The sequence below is a fragment of the Arvicanthis niloticus genome, chromosome 1 (genome assembly GCF_011762505.2).
Source record: "Arvicanthis niloticus isolate mArvNil1 chromosome 1, mArvNil1.pat.X, whole genome shotgun sequence".
Lineage (NCBI taxonomy): Eukaryota > Metazoa > Chordata > Mammalia > Rodentia > Muridae > Arvicanthis > Arvicanthis niloticus.
Window position 1 is genome coordinate 137,134,179 of NC_047658.1, and position 20,863 is coordinate 137,155,041.

At 33.4% G+C, this 20,863-nt stretch overlaps 1 protein-coding gene across 6 annotated transcripts in view; it reads right to left on the reverse strand.

Annotated features, from left to right (window-relative positions):
- The window catches only part of Brd10 (bromodomain containing 10), a 79,087-nt gene that overhangs the window by 18,696 nt on the left and 39,528 nt on the right, over nucleotides 1–20,863 (reverse strand). For 5 of the 6 annotated variants that reach the window (XM_034505245.2, XM_076918995.1, XM_034505230.2 and 2 more), the window contains 2 exons: nucleotides 10,363–10,442; nucleotides 2,073–2,162 (listed from right to left, as the gene is read on the reverse strand). In XM_034505245.2, coding sequence (XP_034361136.1) covers nucleotides 2,073–2,162; nucleotides 10,363–10,442 — 170 coding nt within the window. The remainder of the gene's footprint in view (nucleotides 1–2,072; nucleotides 2,163–10,362; nucleotides 10,443–20,863) is intronic. The other variant, XM_034505237.2, reaches the window with a different exon arrangement.

The window sequence follows — 20,863 nt, forward strand, 5'->3', positions numbered from 1 at the left end:
AGATAATTCTAAAATCAAAACCAGTCACTTTCACTGGCTAAGACAATTGTCTATGTAAACAATCTTTTAGATAGTTTCAGTCAAGGGGAAATAGTTTACATCCTATTGGTACTTCAGTAAAATTATCCCTGGTAAAGTACATTTACAAGAACCCAATTTCTTCAAGAATGGAAACATCAAAAACAACTTTCAAATAACAAAGGACATGGACAAGTTTGGAGACACAAAATATAATCTATCAAACTCTCTATGGAACCTCAAACTTTTTAATAAACCCACTCTCCAAGATTACAGTGTCATGAAGCTTTAATTCATGTCTTTAATTTGTTTTCTATTCACCCTATGAAGGAAGGCAGTATGCTTACACTGCAGTTCCACTTCAACTCTAAGGAAGTGAGAAGGATTGTTTCAAAGAAAATCTTGAAGATCTGCAAAAATTTTTTCTCCTGTAATATGTGCTGTATGTGCTTAAATCAACTATGCTTAAAACTATGAAGTAGAAACAAACTTTGTATCATATAAAGTAATATTTAAGTGTAGTAAAGGCTGAGCAATTTACAGAAGTCTACTCAGTTATGAAACATGAACAACAGCTTCTGAGGCAATAACTAAAAACAAAGTAGCTCCTGTAAAACTATAATTTATGCTGATTTAAAAAAATGATAATCCTTTCCTACTAAAGAATCAGCCTTTTATGAACATAAAATATTAAATAAGATGAAAAAAACCTTTTTGGCTAAAAATATTATCACTTTTTTTAGAGTAGAACATATTACTATAGTAAATTTTAATAAAACAGCCTTCCACATCAAGAGACTTCTCAGATACATAAAGTACATATGAAAACAAAGGTTTCAAATATTTTTAAATGACGATATTTCTGAAATGTTTTCCCATATGGTTTTTCTTGTTAACTGGTAACTATTTAGACTGTTTTGTTTGAGACAGTCTCACTAGGTAGTGCTGACTGGCCTGGTTCTCACTACCCAGACCAGGCTGGCTTTGAACTCAGACATTCTTTTAGCATTACCTCTCCTGAGTGCTGCTATTAAAAGCATGTGCCACCACATTTGGCTGATGATAGTATGAACATTACTTCACCTCTGGGATCATAGTGATTCTCTCAGATGTATCGTATGATAGACTTCTGAAAGGCTTAAGGTCTTTTCACTTTTTTGCATTAAGACAGGACTGAAGTTTCCTGATACTTCAGCCTAATCTCTTCAAAGTACTTCCAATATATATCATTCGTAACAGCATGTAAAATGGCTACTATTAACCTGCTGAATCACTTACCATATTTTATAATATCTGTATCAATAAGTGTGAAGCACAAAGAAAGTGATTTAATGAGAAAACAGTTTATTTTAATGATTGATTTTTCTTACATATTTGATACCTTCTCCTTTTACTTACCAGTATATAATTATGTTTCTGATATAACATAATCTGACTATAATGCTAGTTAAGTAGATGTTATCTATTAATGAACAATGTGGAACACTTTACCAGGTGAGAGCATATATATAATATGCTCATATATGTAACAGCCTCTTCGGAACAATGAAAAATTCAGGAAATTCATTGATCAATTATTGTTAAGACATACAGTAAAAAAAAATAATCTTAAAAAGCCTACAGTCTGATAATGGTTCTTTTAGGAATCATCTTGGTAGAAATAGAAAGAATTTGGTGCCTGATAATATCTGTTTAATACTATATCTAATTAAGTTTGAGGTTATGTAACAGGCTTCCATTAAAGATACATAATCAAGAGTATGTAGTATCTTAAAAGCTACCAGTTAAAAACACCCAGCATATAGATACTATCTAAGACTATAATACCTGCTATAAACCAGGTGAAGAAAATTAATATTCTTGCCCCGATACCATCTTTTGTATTAAAAATGAAAATTAGACCACACGGGAAAAATGAAAGAAACAATGCTTCTATTCTTAATTGTAAATTTGCACGTAATTAGGAAAACAAGATTTTTAAAAACTTTGGGAAAAAAGCAGGAATAAATTTTAATGCTGACGATAACAGATAGAACTTTTGGATAAACACCTACCGATTTTTTTCTACTGTTTTCCAGATCTTTGAGTTCATTCTCGATTTTTGTGATTAATTCCCTGAGTTCATCAAGATTAGTGCAAATAAGCTAAAACAAAACACAAAAACACAGCTTGATAACACATAGTATAAAACACCCAAAATGTGGTAACAGAAATTATTTAACATATACTGAAATTAAAACTATTTCTCCACAATAATAAAAGCAAGGAAAGTTTTACAGTTAATATCTGAGGTATTTACTTGTTATGATGTATGAACTTCAGGCTTCATATAAAATAAGCTAACGTTTCACACTGGTAGTCTCATCTTACACCCCACCTCTACGCTTGCATTATGTTCCTGCTACTTTCTTAGTATTATTAACTTTTAGCCCAGAATGACAAAGATCTGGAAACTCTTTAGATTTTGTAGGTTACTAAATCAACTGTAAGAAATAACCCCACCAGGCAGTCTCCAAGCAGGTGAAATACAAGCCTGCAAGTGGCCATTATCCCTTTGCCTTAAGGTTTGCTACCTATATACTTTAACAAACTAAGTTACTGTTGCCGGCAGCTGTACTAAAGGAGGACTAAAACTGTATATTCTAAGATAGGAACACAATTAAGTACATATTTTTGCCATGACTTTCATAATTTTTACTGTTGCTTTTTTTTTTTTTTTTTTTTTTTTTTTGAGAATGGGTGTTACATGTAGCCCTGGCTTGTCTCAAACTTGTGATGTTCTTGCTCCGCCATAAAGTGCTAGATTTCAGACGTGTGTCACTCAGCCCAACTGAGCTTAACAGGTTTTAATAAAAACATTTTTACAAGCAGTATATCTATTTCCTTCTATAACTGTGTGGCTCATTTGGTTAACACTGGCAAATGATCCAAATGATGAATTCTTACTTATTAACTGACCTAGCTTGGCTTAACTAAAGTTTTATAAACTGAAGATTAAGAAATACTAACAAAAATATTAGTTACTCCATATGGTTCCTGTAAAATTATATTGTGTTTGTCCAGTGAGTTTAATATATTTAACCAGTTTCTAAAATGATTTAAGAAATTTCAGATCATCTATATTTTAAAAATTAATAGAAAATTCAAAAGCAAAACTACATCTACACAAAAAGTTTCAGATCAAAGAAAATGTTGTGATGTTTATACTGTATAATTTAAAATATGCTATATATTTATAAATTAGCACTAACCTTTACCAGTGTGCTTATTATATTCATTAATGTAAAGTTACTGTTTTCTTAAAAAGTACACATTCTTTCATTAGAAAATCAGACAAAAGTATCAAGCAAAGTGGGTCACAACAAGATAACTGCTAGTGGTTATTAAGTAATTAAAAACAGGAGACAGGAAGTGCTTTAAACTAGACTAAAACCTTAAGAAAATTTGATATAAATTTTTCAGTAAAAAATGGCAAAATGGTTCAACCTAAGAGATTAAAAAATTATCGCATATATTATACTATAATTAGTATTAACAATTACTTATTAAAAATATCTGAAAAACTTCAAATTCATTGATAAAGCAGGGCAAGTAAATAGTTAAGTAATCCAAGTTAAACAATTTTAGGACTGGGGATGTGTTCAATGGTAGAGTACTTGCAAAACACAAAAACAAAAGCAACTTCAGAGTAGAAAATATTACACGGTATTATCACAGGAGAGTATAACTGATAATTATTAGAAATCACATATTCTAATTTGCTAAATCTGGTTATGAAAGAAATGTTGATGGTCAAACAGGTCAGCTAGGTAAGAACAACTACAACTAGATAACATTTTCAGCTTCTAGTGTATCTATGAAGCCACAGAGCAACACCAGTTCCCCAGTGGATTTAATGAGTACTCACTCACTGGAGACTTCAGCTTCTTTGCACTCCAGACTGTTATCACTGCTATGTCATATTTGTTCTTTTTCACTGAACTTGGTGTTTTGGTTAATATCAGAGCATAGATTTTTTTCCACTTACCTATGGCAAAGCCCAGAGTAATTTTCCTTATATTCTAGGTATCTCACTTAAAATGATTAAGAACATGTTTTATGTGTAGTTTGTAGAAATTACAGGACCAATGAAGGCATATACCCAACAAACTAAATACATCCTAAAAGTTTGAAAGATCTTTCAATTATCAGTTACTCATGACATCAACTACTAATTATATTTCATCTACTATAAAACAGCTGAGGCCAAAACATTAAAAGCTATATGAAGTAACACCTCTAAGTGGCTTGCCTAGTTAATAAGCTGTGCTAAATCAACTCTTCTCAAATTTCAGTGTGTATACAATGCAGGGGAACCTTGATAGTTTTGGATTTAGTATTTTTCACATCTGACAAGTTTATAGTTATAGTCAGTGGATTGCACTTTTGAGTAGTCATGTACGTAATGACTGTGAATTATAAACCAGCACAGCTACTGAGACATTGAAACATTCTGGTGCTATGTAGCTAATGAGAATAAAAACTCACAATTAATTTCAAAATTTAGGGGGTGTGATATTTTTAGGATAATGTTCTTAAAGTAAATTACCTTATCTAAGTCCTAAGTGTAATTTTTTTAAAATTCAAGGACCAGAATATTTTTAGTGGTATTTTGAGGGTACATTAAAATAACTCAGTATGTATATAATAATTTACAATCGTTGTTTTAGAGATAGGATCTCACTACACAGTGCAAGATGCCCTCAAAATTATGCAGCCATGGCTAGTCTCAGCCTTTCAAGTGCTGGGGTTACAGATATGTGCTATCACAACCAGGCCTGCTTTATACTCTTAATATGCAAACATATTCTTCATATTTTTATATAACTAATGCATGACTATCACACAATACACAAAATCATGCAAAGTTATTACAAAATTCTCAAGTAGAAACAATTTGATTTATGCCAATTGTATGTCACATATAACAATTCCTTCTTTTTTAAGAATGAAAGTCTTCAATTTCAAATGGTAATTCTATTACAATTAAAATCAACACAGTAAAAATTCATTTTAGCAGCAAGAATACATTTAGTAAGAACAAAGAAAAGCATCCCAGTAAATCCTTTTTTTGTTAGATTAATTTAGAAAGTGTTTCTGAGACACAGGGCCTCCTGGGTGAAAAAGAAGGAGGCTGAGCTGCTGGGATTCCCACCAGACCAGACCACACACCCCCCTGGAGCCCGTCCTTCATACTCCAGAGGTTACTACTGCCCTTCCTTCCCAGGGAGAATCCAAGAGTGACACAGTCGTGTTAAAGTAAGCTTTTTACTTGACTGAATCAAGGCTGAGCCTTAATCAACCGATTTACAGATGAAAGCAACTGAAATGATCTAACTTGGTTCCAGGCTTAGAGCAGGCTAGACAGGTGTATCTTCAATTGACCCATAAGAACTAAAAGCAACAGATGTGTGAAGTGACTGAGATGATGCATTGGTAGAAGAGACAACAGAATTCTAAACTCCTTCTACTAGATCATATGCTGATGGCTCTTTCTAAACAAAATAAAAAAATTTAAAAACTAGCAACAATTGGACACATAATTTTAGGATAAAATTCATAATGTATTATTTTTATTGACAGTATTAAAAGGCCACCTCTTCAACTAAAAAATTATACGTGAATGTATGTTTTAGGAAAAGGAAAAGTACTATGTAAGTAAAAGAATTTCATGACCATATCTCTTAGAGAATTATATAATAAAGATTTCCTTATTACTTCAATCATTAAATCATTCCATTTTTGTAGAGACACACTACGTTGAAAAATACTTCCAAATAAGGCAAAATAAAAAAAGGTAGGTCATATCTTAAAAAAAAAGCAAAGGGGAAATCATGGTGAAAGGTAAAAATAATCGTTTTCAAACAAAATGGGCCATTCTCACCTACAGTTCTAATAAAAGGTCCTACAAATAGAAAATCTGCAACTCTAACACCAACTACAGAATACAAATTAGAAATCCACATAGTATTCAAACAAAATTATATTAATAGTTATTAAGACTATGCTAACAGGAAAATTACATATCTCTTATGATCACTATGCCACTACAGCAAAGACAATAAATAACAACAAATATTTACTTGATGTGAAAACAAAATAATTCTGAAAAACAAGTTAACAAAATATTTAACAATACGATGTAATTAAACATGTTTTTCTAATGCCTTATATTAAATAAAATTGAAAGGTTTTAAAGAGGTTAAAAAAATCTTGATTTATAAATTAAAAAAACCTAAGTTGGAGATATGTAATTTAAGAAGTAGCAATTAAAATATGACTTAATCTATAGATCTTTATAACATAGGAAAGTTAAAAACTGATTTTAATTTTAGTCTCAATTTGTTATATGAATATATACTTAACCTGTAGGATGAATCACATGTATAGATCAGATGCCAAGTACACACTCATTAAAAAAGTATTTTGTGTGTATTTGTATGTGGTGGGATTACCAATGAAAAGAAAAAAACATGGTGAAGACACTTAATTGAATGTCTGTTTAAGTGACTACGAAGTGTGCGAGTGCCTATGGAGGCCAGAAGGTGGCACAAGATCCTGTGGAGCAGGAGTTACAAGCACTTGTGAGCACATGACATGGGCACTGCAAACAGAATTTGTGTCTTCTGAAAGAACAGCAAGTGCTCTTAACTGCCGAGCCATTTCTCCAGTCCTTACTTATTAAAATGTTAAGAATTATTTGGACTATTTTTAATTGTGTCTATGTGTGTGCTGTGCATGTTGAGTACAAGCGCCTACAGAGGTTGGAGGCACTAGATGCTCTGACACTAAAGCTACAGGCCGGCAGCTGTGAGCAGCCCGATTTACGTACTGAAAACTCAACTCAGAGCCTTTCAAAGAACATACTCTTATCCAATGAACCATTTTCCCAACTCCTCTTCAATTATTTTTAAAAATGTGGAATTTACTGGGACTTGACACATCAAGCTAAAAAATACTTTCTAATTTAATTTAGCACAAAAAGAGAATTTATATAATATTTCCCAAATACTAAACAACAACAACAAAAAAGGGCTCTTATGGGGCAATCAACTTTATTAGGAAAAATGACATTTAGTTTTGAGTCTAAGTGTCTTTATGTTACAAAATAAAAAAATTATAACTGTTAAATTTGATACAAAACTTAATCAATACTCTAATCATCTAAAATAAAAATGTTCTCTATTTTTGCAGTTACTGCTGATAAAAAAATCCCGAAATTCTGCTGATATGCCACTGTATATTAATCAAAATATTAAGAGTAAGGAAGTTTAAGTTTTCACTCTGTGTGTCAGATGTATTATTTGTTTTTTCACTTACAGTTTCCATCACGTGCTATTTTAATGAGCCCAGATTCAAGGTTTATTTTAATGTCCTAAGTAGCTGGAAAAATGCTAAAGTCAGCAACAGATGCTCTTAAGGAAAATCTTAATTAATTTTCCTACTTAAAATGCAGTATTTTTCAACAGAAGTCTCTATGCCTATTTGGAAAATAAAATGTAAGAACAGCTAGAACAGTAAGCTCTAGCAATGTAATGGCTACTATCATTCCTCTGTGCAGATGAAGAACTGGACTTAGAGGTTCAATAACTTAGCTAAGGTGATAGAATAGTCAGGTGGTAGGCCTGGCATTCAAACTCAAACAGCCTAGTTCCAGAGTCCACATGTTTTAACTACTAGAACATTACTGATACCCACTACTCACTTAAGGTCTTTGGAGGATAAAACCTACGAATCTTCACTTTAAAAGGCATTAGATTATTTATATTATTTGTATTATTAATATTTATAAACTTTAACAAGGAAGGGCATAGCTCTTAGGAAAAAGTAACACAGACACTCTTAGTTTCTTTACAATACACACACAAAATGAACCCCAAGTCACTGTCCCTGGTGCATATTCTAAATAGAAATGTGAAGACACTTTCTGACTCTGAGTTTTATAGTATTCACATAAACACGAATTCTTATGAAGCAACTAAAGGAGGCAAATTTCTAGTGTTTAACAAGTCAACATAAACACAGTCAACAAGTTAAGGTCAAAACATGCTTCACTCTTTTAGATTATTAAGACTTAAAAAATTTAATCCTTTAACCTGTTTCTTTCTAAACATATTTTCTATCAGTCAAAGATCAGCCTTTGGTAAATAGGTCAGGTTTTATAAAAGTAACTGAATATTTATGCACCAAAGTTTTCTTTATTTTTAGTAGTAAGAATGAGTATTTTAGTTTAGAATGACTACTTATATCTACAAAGTACTTTTTATGTTCATTACTAACAGGACTTTTGGGAAGAAAAAACCTCACTTCTTTATTAGATAATAACTGGTATTTTATGTATATGAGTATTTGCCTGCACGTATGTATGTATGTATGTATACCACACATGTGCCTACCACCCTTTGAGGCTAGAAGGTGCTGAATTCCCAGGAACTGGAGTTACAGATGGTTGTGAGCCACCATGTAGATACTGGGAACCAAACTTTAAGTCCTCTACAAGTACAGCAAAAGCTCTTTATAGCTGAGCCATTTCTCCAGCCTCTTTATCTCTACTTTAGAAGGCAGTTTCAAGTACTATTCATGAATTATAAAATAGTATTCACACTGTAAACTAGAAGAGCTACCTTAGCCTAATATAGACTTACAGACAGACAGACAGACAGACACACACACACACACACACACCCATCCCACAGTGCTCCTCTATCCCCTCATGCCTTAAGAACAAGGAAAGGGATGACTTTATTTATTTTGAACAGCAGCTCAATTTAACAAAACATGTACTTTTGACCTTAAATTTCTGAGCAATAAGCAAATGGTCAATAACTGACTAGAAGTATCACTTATAACAATGTTTTCCAACATGTTTCCATGAGCCAGAGTCAAAAACACACTTTGCCATGCATGTCAACACACAGAGGCAAAAACCAAAGTTTCATAAAATAATACATACGACTATACATATTCATGGTATTATATGTGACACACTAATTATATGTGATATGCTGACAAATTCTTTTTAAATTGATTAACTTAAAAAAGAAATGTAACCCACTGAGTTGATTTCATATATCACTAATAGCACCTATAACTGTACAAAGCATTACTTATCCAGTTTGTGTTACTATTTACACATAAAGTCCACTTACAAAAAATACCAAAATGGATGAACTACTCTGTCTTAAGCTCTATATAGTTCTATATTAAAAAATTGGGGAGGAAATGAGTGGGAGAAGTAACAAAGGCTAGCATGCTTACCAGTGGAAGCATAAAGATATAATAGTATACCATTAACATGTTACAAGAAATGAATGGCAGGATGGCCTCCAGCCACATTAATACATAATCCAGTAAATTGCATTTTACTGGAAATCCTGTATAAAGGTTACGTAAAAAATTCTAAAGAATGTAATTCATACTAATGTCATTAAAGTATTCTATGATAAAATATATATTTTCTGTTTACTATTTAAGAATATCTGATTTTTATCAATTTCAACTTCCCCTAAATAAGAATTTTACTGAAAACAGAAGTATAATACTGCTATACAGTATTTTTCTTGGCCCATATAATTTTATAACTACTTAAGACCTACAAATTTAATTATATCACTTTTATTTTATGAGCTTATAAAACTTTTAGAAATAAATTGGCTCCAATAATACAAAAAATTTTAAACAAAGTATCACTTGTTGAAAAAAAATACTATTTGTATAGAGAATAAAAGTATAATTGTGATGAGATTGCTTATTTTCAGTATTAGTACTTCACATACGGCAGCAAACACTTGTTTTGCAGAAATGTTTAAAGACTATTATATTTAGCCTTTACTGACTATAGTTCATTTATAGTTAAGAGTTAAAGCACCTCTTTTTCCAGTCGGTCAGTCCACCATTCCTATACTAGTTAAATTACATAAGAATGGATTATCAGAGTAGCATCACTAGTTATAAAAACAGGATTTATTTTCTTAGAAGACTAATTTACATATCTGTTTATATGTACTCAGGAATATATGCAAATGGACATAAAGAAGAGAGATACATGTATATACACTTGATTAAACTCTATCTACAAAACTTAGTATAGGTTGGAAACTAAAAATACCAAGGTTTATGAAAGATAAAGGGGTTTAAAAAATAATATTTCGCCTACATCTGTACTTTAAAGAGAAACACATTGTTAGAAATAGACATTAAAAGTATACACCTTGTAGTTTCTTAAAATTCAGCCATTCTCACAAGGAATGGAGCTAAAACAAAAAATTAAACGGAAAAACTTGGTGACAATATTGAAACATTTACCTGAAACTCCGGCACAGCAGGTGACTTTGTGACAGTTTTCCTCTTCTTTGTGATTGCTTTTTTAGATATGGATTTTTTTCCTTTCAAGATTAAAAGAGAAAAACTTCATAATGCTGTTTACAGCACCTTATTAACAGAAACCAACATAGAGCCTTGAAAGTTAAACTGTAACTACAGATGGCTGCTAGAAGTCAAATGAAAATGATGAATCAAACAAGCCTCAGTGAAAGCAAATAGTAAACTGTAACTACCCGTAACAGACATATTAACAATGCTGCATATTTATATAAGAACTAAAATGATTACATTTTCAAGGTGATGCATAAACATTTGAGTTTATTAAAAGGAATAGGCATAAAAGCCACAAACTACAGCTTAGTTAAAAATCTACATTCACAGCTTACATAAGACTGCACAGAACAGAGCCTTACCTGAACAGTGACTTCTGCAGTTAGGAACCTGGGTAACCATTGTAGCTAAAGATTATGGACTACTTAACCAAAAGTGGAACAAACCCCTTAGCGACATTAGGATGCCACCTCTTTAGCTCTGCATTTGTTTAATGGGCTGGTCTTGGCAGTATTTAATATCCAAACTTTAAAAAGTATAATTAGCATATCCCTTTAATGTGTAATTAGTACTTTGTGCACTCAGAAATCATGAGGAAAAATACACCTCATCCCTAAAAAATCCAATTTCTAGAATACATCTCAAGTATTTGTCTACTTCTTTGCATTTAACTTCACAAAGCACCACAGTTTTGACAAGGCACATGTTAAAAAGCATTTTTCCTTACTTTAATATTGAGGATCTCACACTGTAGCCAAGCTGGCCTCATACATACGAGCTATTACATCTCCTTGTATATAATTATCAAGTAACAAATTTATTTAATTGTGAGCTGGAAAAATGGCTCAGGGGTTTTAAAAGCACTGGCTACTCTTCCAGAGGACCTGGGTTCCATTCTAACAATGCCATAAGGTGGCCTATAACTCTATTTCCATGAGATCATTGTCTTCTTCATAGGCACTGCATGCACATGGTGTACAGACATACATGCAGGCAAAACATGCATACACATAACAAAAAATGAAAAATACTTATGAAATGTGCAACAGATATTATATACAAGACACTAGTTTATGAGGACAATGAAGACTTATCAAATGGAAGCCTTGTCTTCTAGAGTTTATGATCTTTAGGAGCATGAAAAGTTTCTGTCTAATTTTTTGGTGTGTACTGGTTTTAAATCCAAGGTCTTGTGCATGTTGGGAAACTGTTCTAGCTCAGAGCAACATTTGCAGCCCTTCTCTGTTAAGGATTCTTTCCTTCAGCCGGGCGGTGGTGGCGCACGCCTTTAATCCCAGCACTTGGGAGGCAGAGGCAGGCGGATTTCTGAGTTCGAGGCCAGCCTGGTCTACAGAGTGAGTTCCAGAACAGTCAGGACTACACAGAGAAACCCTGTCTCGAAAAACCAAAAAAAAAAAAAAAAAAAAAAAAAAAAAAAAAAAAAAGGATTCTTTCCTTCACAATGTGGATTCTGAACACTGAACTCAACGATCAGACTTGGGAGCAAGTATCCTTAACTGACGTGATGACTCATCTCACCAGGCCCTGCAAATCTTACTTTTTAATCTTTTTTCCTTGTTTCTTCTTCATAGCTTTTGTTATTTCCTATGTTCCCTGCTATTAATTTTTTACAGTAAGTCCACTAACATACCACCTATCAGGGTATCATAACTAAACTTCTGATGATAGAAATTATATAATCTTGATAATACAATGCACAGCTTTTATTAAAGGAGGCAAGTTATTTCTCAGTGGTCCTGTTCATCCACTTGTATCCATTTTGCTTTAAAGATTACCCTGAAATTACTATGAGAAATTAATTCTTTTTTTCAGCTCTGGGAAATTGAACCCAACGGCACAATGCTTTTTTGAAACTCTGTCACTGAGTTATATCCCCAGTCCTTCTTTATTTGGAACTAAAGTCTTGGTAAATTGCAGTTTGTTCTTGAACATGAGATCCTATGCCCCCAGCCTCCGTAGCACCTGGGATTATAGGTGGTCATGATCATTCCTGGTTTAATTTATACTATTTACCAAAGTTTAAAAATTATTTAACAGTGAACACAGGAGAACTTACATTTATAATGATTATAAAAGGACTAATATTTATTAGAGCCTAACATATGATATATTTACTAAAAATGATTTTATATAACTTGTTTCTCAAAACAACTGTTGAAAGTAGGTAATAACCAATATGTTACTAGAGATAACTAAAGATCAAAAAAGACTAGTTAACTCAAGTGCCAGGAAGTAAGCACCACACCCAGGGATTCTAACTCCAAAGTCCAAGTTCCTTCCACTATGTAATTCTATTTCACAAAAATCAAGGCTACCATTCGTTGATTCCCACTATGATCAAGTGACAGGCATGGAAGGGTTTTTTTGAATTTGCTACTCTAATTTATCTTGCTAGCCAAACAGCAAGTTAGACACTATATTAGCTCCTTTTTACTAATAAGAAGACGGCAAACAGAAATCAATGGAAGATTTATAGCTACTAAGTACTAGTACAGATATTAATTATACTTTCCTCACTTCACAGTTGTACTGTTTGATGATATAATACTGCTTTCTTTCAGACTTATGCAGAAATGAACTATGCTTCTGACTGACCTCAGAGTAATCTTTTTTTTAAAATTAGGATTAAAAGATTTGCACATTCACCATTGCTTGCCACCTTGTGCAACCTCAAAAGATAGCCTGAATATTTGTTTCCCATTGTTTGCTAAAATTCAGCCATAAAATTAAACATTACTTTTTATATGAAGCATAGGTTAGTACAAAAACCACACAGCAATTATTTGTGTTTACTTGGAGAGGCTAGCAGTGAAATACAGACACCAGATCTATAACTGAAAAATGGTCCTTTTCTATCAGGCAAAAGATGTCCTCATTCACTGAGCAAACAGTTTTAAGAGAACAAATAAACAACAGTGAGGGAGAAGGGCCACCTATCTGGCTTGATAGGTAAACTAAATCAACTTTGATTAATGGGGTGAAGATGCCAGATTCCCTTCATATTCCAGTTATTTGGTAATTTGTTTTTATTTTGTAACAAGGGTATAACTAACTGCTACCAGTGGAACATTCTCATGGCTTGAAGATACTCAATGCTTTTACTCTCAAAGCCCCAAATCACCTGGTTCCATAAAACCAAATATAAACTACACCTAAGATTGTGTGTGAATCAGAAATCAGTTTAAAATACAAGCAGAATTTTTGAAAAAAATGATGCTTAGATGTGCAAAGTTAATTTGTGGTTGGAAAACATATAAGAATATCTTAATAATCCTAATAAAAACTGTGTAACCAATGTTACAAAAATATTCCTAATGAAGCTTTCTAAAACACTATGCTCAGAACAACTTAAGAAACTTATACTCTACCTAAAGGAAAGTTGTAACTAAAAAATATATTATCCTCTAAATGAAGCACAAATGACTTGCCCTTTATAACCTGGAACCAGAAATTTAATTCTCCTTTCTTTCATTCTATTCCTTATCTTTCTTCCCATCCTTCACTTGTTTTTCCATGTCTTTATCTTTAAGCCCACTGATCTATTCAAAGACTTTTAACAATTCTTTTCTAGATCTAACCTTTTCATGGTTTAAAATACTTCCGTGTTTTTTTTCCAGTTTATGATTCTTACTAAGTAGATGGGTAAAAGGGATAAACTGTTAAAGTAAAAAAACAAAAACAAACAAACAAAAACAAACAAGGACATTGTATATGGGTGGTGCTTAGGATGTCAAGCCACAAAAATGGAGTTTAATCCGTGTCTACTTATGCATGTCTTAAGTTATGTTTAATCCGTGTCTCTACTTATGCATGTCTTAAGCTATGTTTTAATTCGTGTATACTTATGCATGTCTTAAGCTATGTTTCATCTGCAGAAGTTCCTGGACTGCTGTAAGTAAACAATTTCATCTAAACAATTGATTTTCATATTACTCTCCTTGCTTATAAAAAAATCTTGTCACAATGGCAATTCTTTTACCTAATCACACAATATGACTATTAAATATCCAATTATTTTTCTCTTTAACTTAGTGTTACATGTTCTCAGAAAAAATAGAAGAAACTGAAAAATAAAAAATAAAAATTAGATGCCAAGTTCTGCTACTTTCTGTCTCTGTCTCTCTGTCTCTCTGTCTCTCTCAAAAAGATTTATTTTATATGTCTGAGTACACCGTCGCAGTCAGATCCTATTACACATGGCTATGAGCCAACCATGTGGTTGGTTGCTGGGAACTGAACTCAAGACCTCTGGAAGGGCAGTCAGTGCTCTTAACTGCTGAGCCATCTCTCCAGCTCATGTACACCTTCCTCTCTTAAGAGGATATTTTTTCTGACAGTGTAATAGAAAAGGTACATGGCGTTGTTTATTTGTATTTAAGTTCCTATTCACAGTCATCTTCCAGCTCTTTATTTAAACTCTACCAGCTTCTTTTCATGCCTATTTAATGGCACCTTAATTATCTTTTCAGATTTTTTTTTCTCTGAATCCTGCCATTCATTAGATGTGTAACACTGGGCAAGTAAATAGACCTTGCTGTTCCTCATTTTAAAGAATGTCTATAAAATCTTGGGAGCTGGAGAGATGACTCAGCAGTTAAGACTTCTTGCTACTCTTGTGGAGGAGCAGGGTTGAGTTCTCAGCACCCACATATTAGCTCCCAATCATCTCTAACTCCAGTTTCAGAGGATCTAAGAACCTCTTCTGGCTTTCTCCAGCACAGGTACTCATGTGATGTACATTTATAAAAGCAGGCAGAATACTTAGATACATAAAATAAAAATAACAGTAGCCATCTACTTTCAGAATATTTATGAGTAAGTGAAATAATATATACAAAGGCTAGCAGTGTTACATGAATATTAATTATGCTGAGAAAAAAATAGAGGGGACTGAAAAAATGGCATGGGTTTGAGGACATAACAACTTTGTGGTTGAATACATGCCTGGTATATGCATAAAGGCCTGGATTCCGTTCCTAGCACTGCAAAAATATAAAAATAAACTGATAAGACAGCTAATTCTTTTACTCACAGTCTCTAGTTGGTGTTCTAAAAATATGTTCCATGAAGATGCACAATTAGGTTCTAGGTGCTATCAATATAGAATTCTACAAACTTCTCACAAATATGGCCCTGGAAGTAACTAAATATTATGAATTATATTATTTTCAGGTCTTTTCTATAAACTGCTTTTTATATATCTGACACATCTTATATTAAGCTCATTCATTTGCTCTTGGGATCTTAATCCAATTATTTTTAAACTAGTATCATATAACTAAAACAAGAGGTCTCTCCCAAAAGGTATACTCTCAAATAGCTTCTAACACCTCAACTTTTACTTTTTATTGTGCTATTCTTTTACAACTTGATTAATTATAACTACATTTTTGCTCATGGTATTAATCAATTTTTACTATTTAAGCCTACTTATTCTTCAAAGACCTTCATTCTTTGTGAAATCTTCCCATGGCATACACTGAGTTTTCCTATTTTTTATTATATAGTCTTATTACATTGAAAAGGCTGTTTATCAGTTTTAATCAGATTTATTGATTCTTATAAATTTTTGTTTGCATGTATACTACGTATACTATAGTGTACCTGGTACCAGCAGAGGCCAGAGGAAATGAAATTGCAGATGGTTGTGAGCTCCTTGTGGGTGCTAGGAGCTGAACTCAGGTCGTCTGCAAGAATAGCAAGTGCTCTTAATAGCTGAGCAATCTCCACAGACCCATATTTACCAGCTTTGAACTTAATTTTATTTTATTTTTTAAGTTAGCGAGGCTTGGTGGCATATGCCTTTAATCCCAGTACTTGGTAGGCAAAGGTAGGTGAATCTCTTCAAGTTCAAGGCTTGCCTAGTCTACACAGACAAGCCAGAGCTATAGTGAGACCCTGTGTCAAAGAAAAGAAAATACACACAAACACACACACACACACACACACACACACACACACGCACACAAATTGGGTCCAAGGAATGAACTCGGGTCATCAGGCTTGGCAGCAAGAGCCTTCACTCAACTGGGCCTTCTTGCTGACCATAGTTTCTTAACCTATAAGAAAATGAGACTGCTTGACCTTATCTAGTTAGATCAGTTTAGAGGTATCCCAAAATGATCTGCTTGAAAAGAATGACTACTGAGGAGGAGAACGTCTTTAAACTAAAACTACTTAAATGTGTAACATAAGTCTTTTTATTACTGTGAATGCATCTTTATGTTTTAAATTAATTTGAGCTATTTGTTTCACACAATTTGTAACAATACTAAAACAACCAAAACGTCTACCAAGGAGGATATATTATTAACTACAAAATACAAACTCCTAAATAGTCATTTAAAATGATGCAGCAAAGAGCTATCGATTGCACACAGGTGTTCATGTATTCTGTAAGGTGAGAATAATGTAAAGCATAAAAAGTATGTTTACATGTATTACAAATACATGTGTTAAAACCATATAAAAGATACAAAGGACATGGAGAGATGGCTCAGAGGTTAAGAGCACTAGCTGCTTTTCCAGAGGTCTAGAATTTAATTCCCAGCAACCATATGGTGGCTCATTATTATCTATAGAGTTCTGATGCCCTCTTCTGGCGTGCAGACATATATGCAGACACAATACTATATACATAATAAATAAATAAATGTTTGAAAAGATACATAGTAAGAGGTTAGTTAATATTGGATTTATATGGGGAAATCATATATGTTCATTTATTAAACATTTATTTATTCTTTCCTTTTTTTCTTTTTCTTTTGATTTTTCAAGACAGGGCTTCTCCGTGCAGCCCTGACTGTCCTGCAACCCACTCAGACCAGGCTGTCTACGGATTCGCTTGCCTCTGCCTACTGAGTGCTGGGAAGCTCTACCACCATTTGGCTACTTAACAGATTCTTAAACATGATGCTAGGGATGTAAAATCCTAAATCTTTTAGTCCTCAATAATGTTAGAGTAGAAGGGAGACACTCATCAAAATATTCTAGAAACAAATATCACTACTGGTTAATTATTATAAAGAAATAAATGCCTAGTGTTCTAATTATGTACAAAAGAAAACTTAGAAAATAATGGGAAGCTTCTTTAAGGAAATGATAAAGAAATGAGGTAATAAGGAATCTTTTTTAAAAATTAATTTTTACTTAATAGTAGATAGAAAATGCACTGCTTTTGCATTTCTACTAATAGCAATAATTAATAATTAATAGTTTTCAATTCTTTAAAAAGAATCTGCCATGGCTGGAGAAATGGCTGAGTGGTTAAGAGCATGAGCTATTCTTCCAGAGGATCCCCACTCAATTCCCAGCACACCCATGGCAGCTCACAACTGCCTGTCACTCTAGTTCCAGGGGCTCTGACACCCTCATACAGACAGACATACAGGCAAAACATCAAGGCACATTAAAAAAAAAAAAAAAAAAAAAAAAGAATAATCTGTCCTTTTTTTTTTTTTTAGTATTTTTTTCCTCTGAAAAAATTATTTCTATTTAGTGTTACATGTGTGTGTGTTTACAGTTGATCATTTATGATTGGATAATGTATCAGTGGAGGTGGGCATGAGGCTCATTTCTGGAAAAGACTGATTCTCCTTCTTAGCAGCAATTAATTGCCTGCAACTCTTTTCGTCTAGTGGCAGGGCGTCCAGAGGTACTTAATGGACTGAGGAGAGTGTGTGTGTGTGTATAACAACGGTAATTAAAGAAAAGGTTGTGAAGTTGAAAGGGATTGAGGGACATGGGAAAAGTGTAGAGTAGAAATGATGTGCACAAATTTTCTACATAATCCTGTATAACAATCTCAAAAATAATAAAATAAATATAAAAAATTATCTCTATTTTCGGTCAGTTCTACTTGCTTGGCATAAATGAAAGAGGTAAAAGGCATAAATGACTGGAAAAAAATGAAACCACAATTTAGAAAACAGAAATAAACACTCAAGTCTGAAAAGCAGATAAAATGTTTAAAAATTACAAAACCGGATCACAGTGTACAAAATTTATCAAATCATTCAAATCGATTTGACTTTGTACCTTCTATTAAAAAAATCATCTGTCACAACAATAAGTTTAATTAAAATTTAGAAATGTCTAAAATTTAAAGCCTGTAGTAATCAATATGTTGTGGACCAGATAACCACAGGTAGAATTTAGTCCACTCCAACTGCATATTCATAAATCCGTCATGGATGACATAGCTTATCCCAAAGTATGCTCTATAAAGCACATAAGCTATCCATTACTTGAAAAGTTATGTGTCAAAGTAAATCTGAAGAAAATACTACATTAATCAAAATTATTTTTGAAGTGTTTATAAAAAAGATAAAGAGATAAAGAGAGTATGTTCTGTGGGTGTGTGGAGAGGTATGGGGAAGGGGATGTCTCAGTTGGCCCATGTAGAGGCATCTCTTCCCGGGAGGGACCAGTCACACACCTATAGAATAGAGTTTATTGAGGGCATGGGGAGGGGAGCCAGGAGGGTAGGAGAGGGGGAGGGGGGGAGAGGGGGGAGAGGGGGGAGAGGGGGGAGAGGGGGGAGGGGGGGAGAGGGGGGAGAGGGAGAGGGAGAGGGAGAGGGAGAGGGAGAGGGAGAGGGAGAGGGAGAGGGAGAGGGAGGGAGGGAGGGAGGGAGGGAGAGAGAGAGAGAGAGAGAGAGAGAGAGAGAGAGAGAGAGAGAGAGGCAGAGAAGAAGAGGAAGAAGAAAAGTAGAGGCAGGCTATGACCACGTGGGGAGAGAGGAAGGTGGGAGGGGACAGAGAGGCAAGAGGGTAGAAGGATAAGAGATTAAAAGTAAAAGAGTAAGAGATTAAGAGAGTAAGGAGGGGGCAAGCAGCCCCTTTTATAGTGAACCAGACCTACCTGGCTGTTGCTAGGTAACTGGGGAGGGGCATACCTGGCTGTTGCCAGGTAACTGTGGAGGTGGAGTTTAGACAGAATACTAACAATTTTCTTTCCTTTAAAGTTTTCCAGAATTGCTAATATACAGGCCCCAAATCATTTATCTAGAATTTTGTCTGAAAATAGTTTTAAAATCATTTATATGGTTAAAAAAATCATCCCTGAACTATATGATAAGCTTTTAAAAACAATTTTCGTTTCATTTGATCTAACCACCCACAAGCCCTATTAGGGATGTTATTTAATAGTAGATACATGATGATATTCCTGTAAAATCTGAACATTTTTTTAAATTTCAAAATAAATGTGATAGGAGTTTCCCAGAATGCACTATGAACCTATACTAAAACACAGTAAGAGGAAACCTTGTCAAATCTATGACCATGAAACTCACTTTCTAAAAAGTGCAACAAAGGAAGTGTTGGACTCGAGTATGGCAGAAACTCAACTATAAAAGGACATGCTGCCTCAACATCTAATAAAAATGTACAAAATAAGTGGCATGAAATAATGTAAAACAAATGTTTTATTCTTATAACATCTGATGTAATATCATTATATCTCAGTTTTGTAAGACTTGAAAGTAAGATAATAAAGACCTTCACACATTCTTTGTAAACTTTCATCCAAAGGTTTATTTCTGAGTTACTTTAAAAAAATTAGGTCAATAAGAACCAATTTTGAAGTTCTAGTACAAGAAACTGGGCCTGGTTTTGGTAGTAAATATTATATTACTTCTTTAAAAACTTATATTTATTGTGTGTACCCCTAACCCCCCTTCATGTGTGTGTGTGTATGCGTGTGTGTGTGTGTGTGTGTGTATGTGTGTGCATGTGTGTGCTTATAAGAACTCAGGTCATCATGCTTGGTGGCAAGAGCTTTTGCTTGTCAACATTTCTCTGCCTTGTACTTAATAATTTATTACATACATGTTATAGAACATACTGAGTTCTATTTAATTATTTCAATAACTCAAAGGTTACTTCTTCATCTGGGGATTCAGTAGCAGCTATGAGGAGGAGTGAAAATGAGACCCTCAATGCTGGCTGGACCACAAATCATTTTGGTAAGCAATTCTTACTTTCTTCTCCATCAAGCAATTTTTTATAAAGTTTAATAAAACCAACAATATGCCTATCCTGTGGCAAATGAGACACAAACTTAGATAGTAGAAAAAGCAAAAGCAACAGAATCCCTTCAAAAGCCATCAATCACACAGAATAGGCTGTTGGCAGATATATAGAGTATTTAAATTGAGCAAAAGACACACAAATCCTTCTATAAGTATATAACTTATACTTTGTATTTTATTAGTTGACATAATTTTCAGTCTCCGTTTTTTCTAGATGTGAAAATATATACTGAAAACAAAGTGCTCAAGAAATATGTGATACAGGGAATAAGTTCAAACTCAAGTAAATCATATGTTACTCTAGATAAAGAAATGAGCATCTATACTTGTGTTGTCCTTAGCTTGGAAGAAAAAAAAATCACTTAATATAAGTGATAA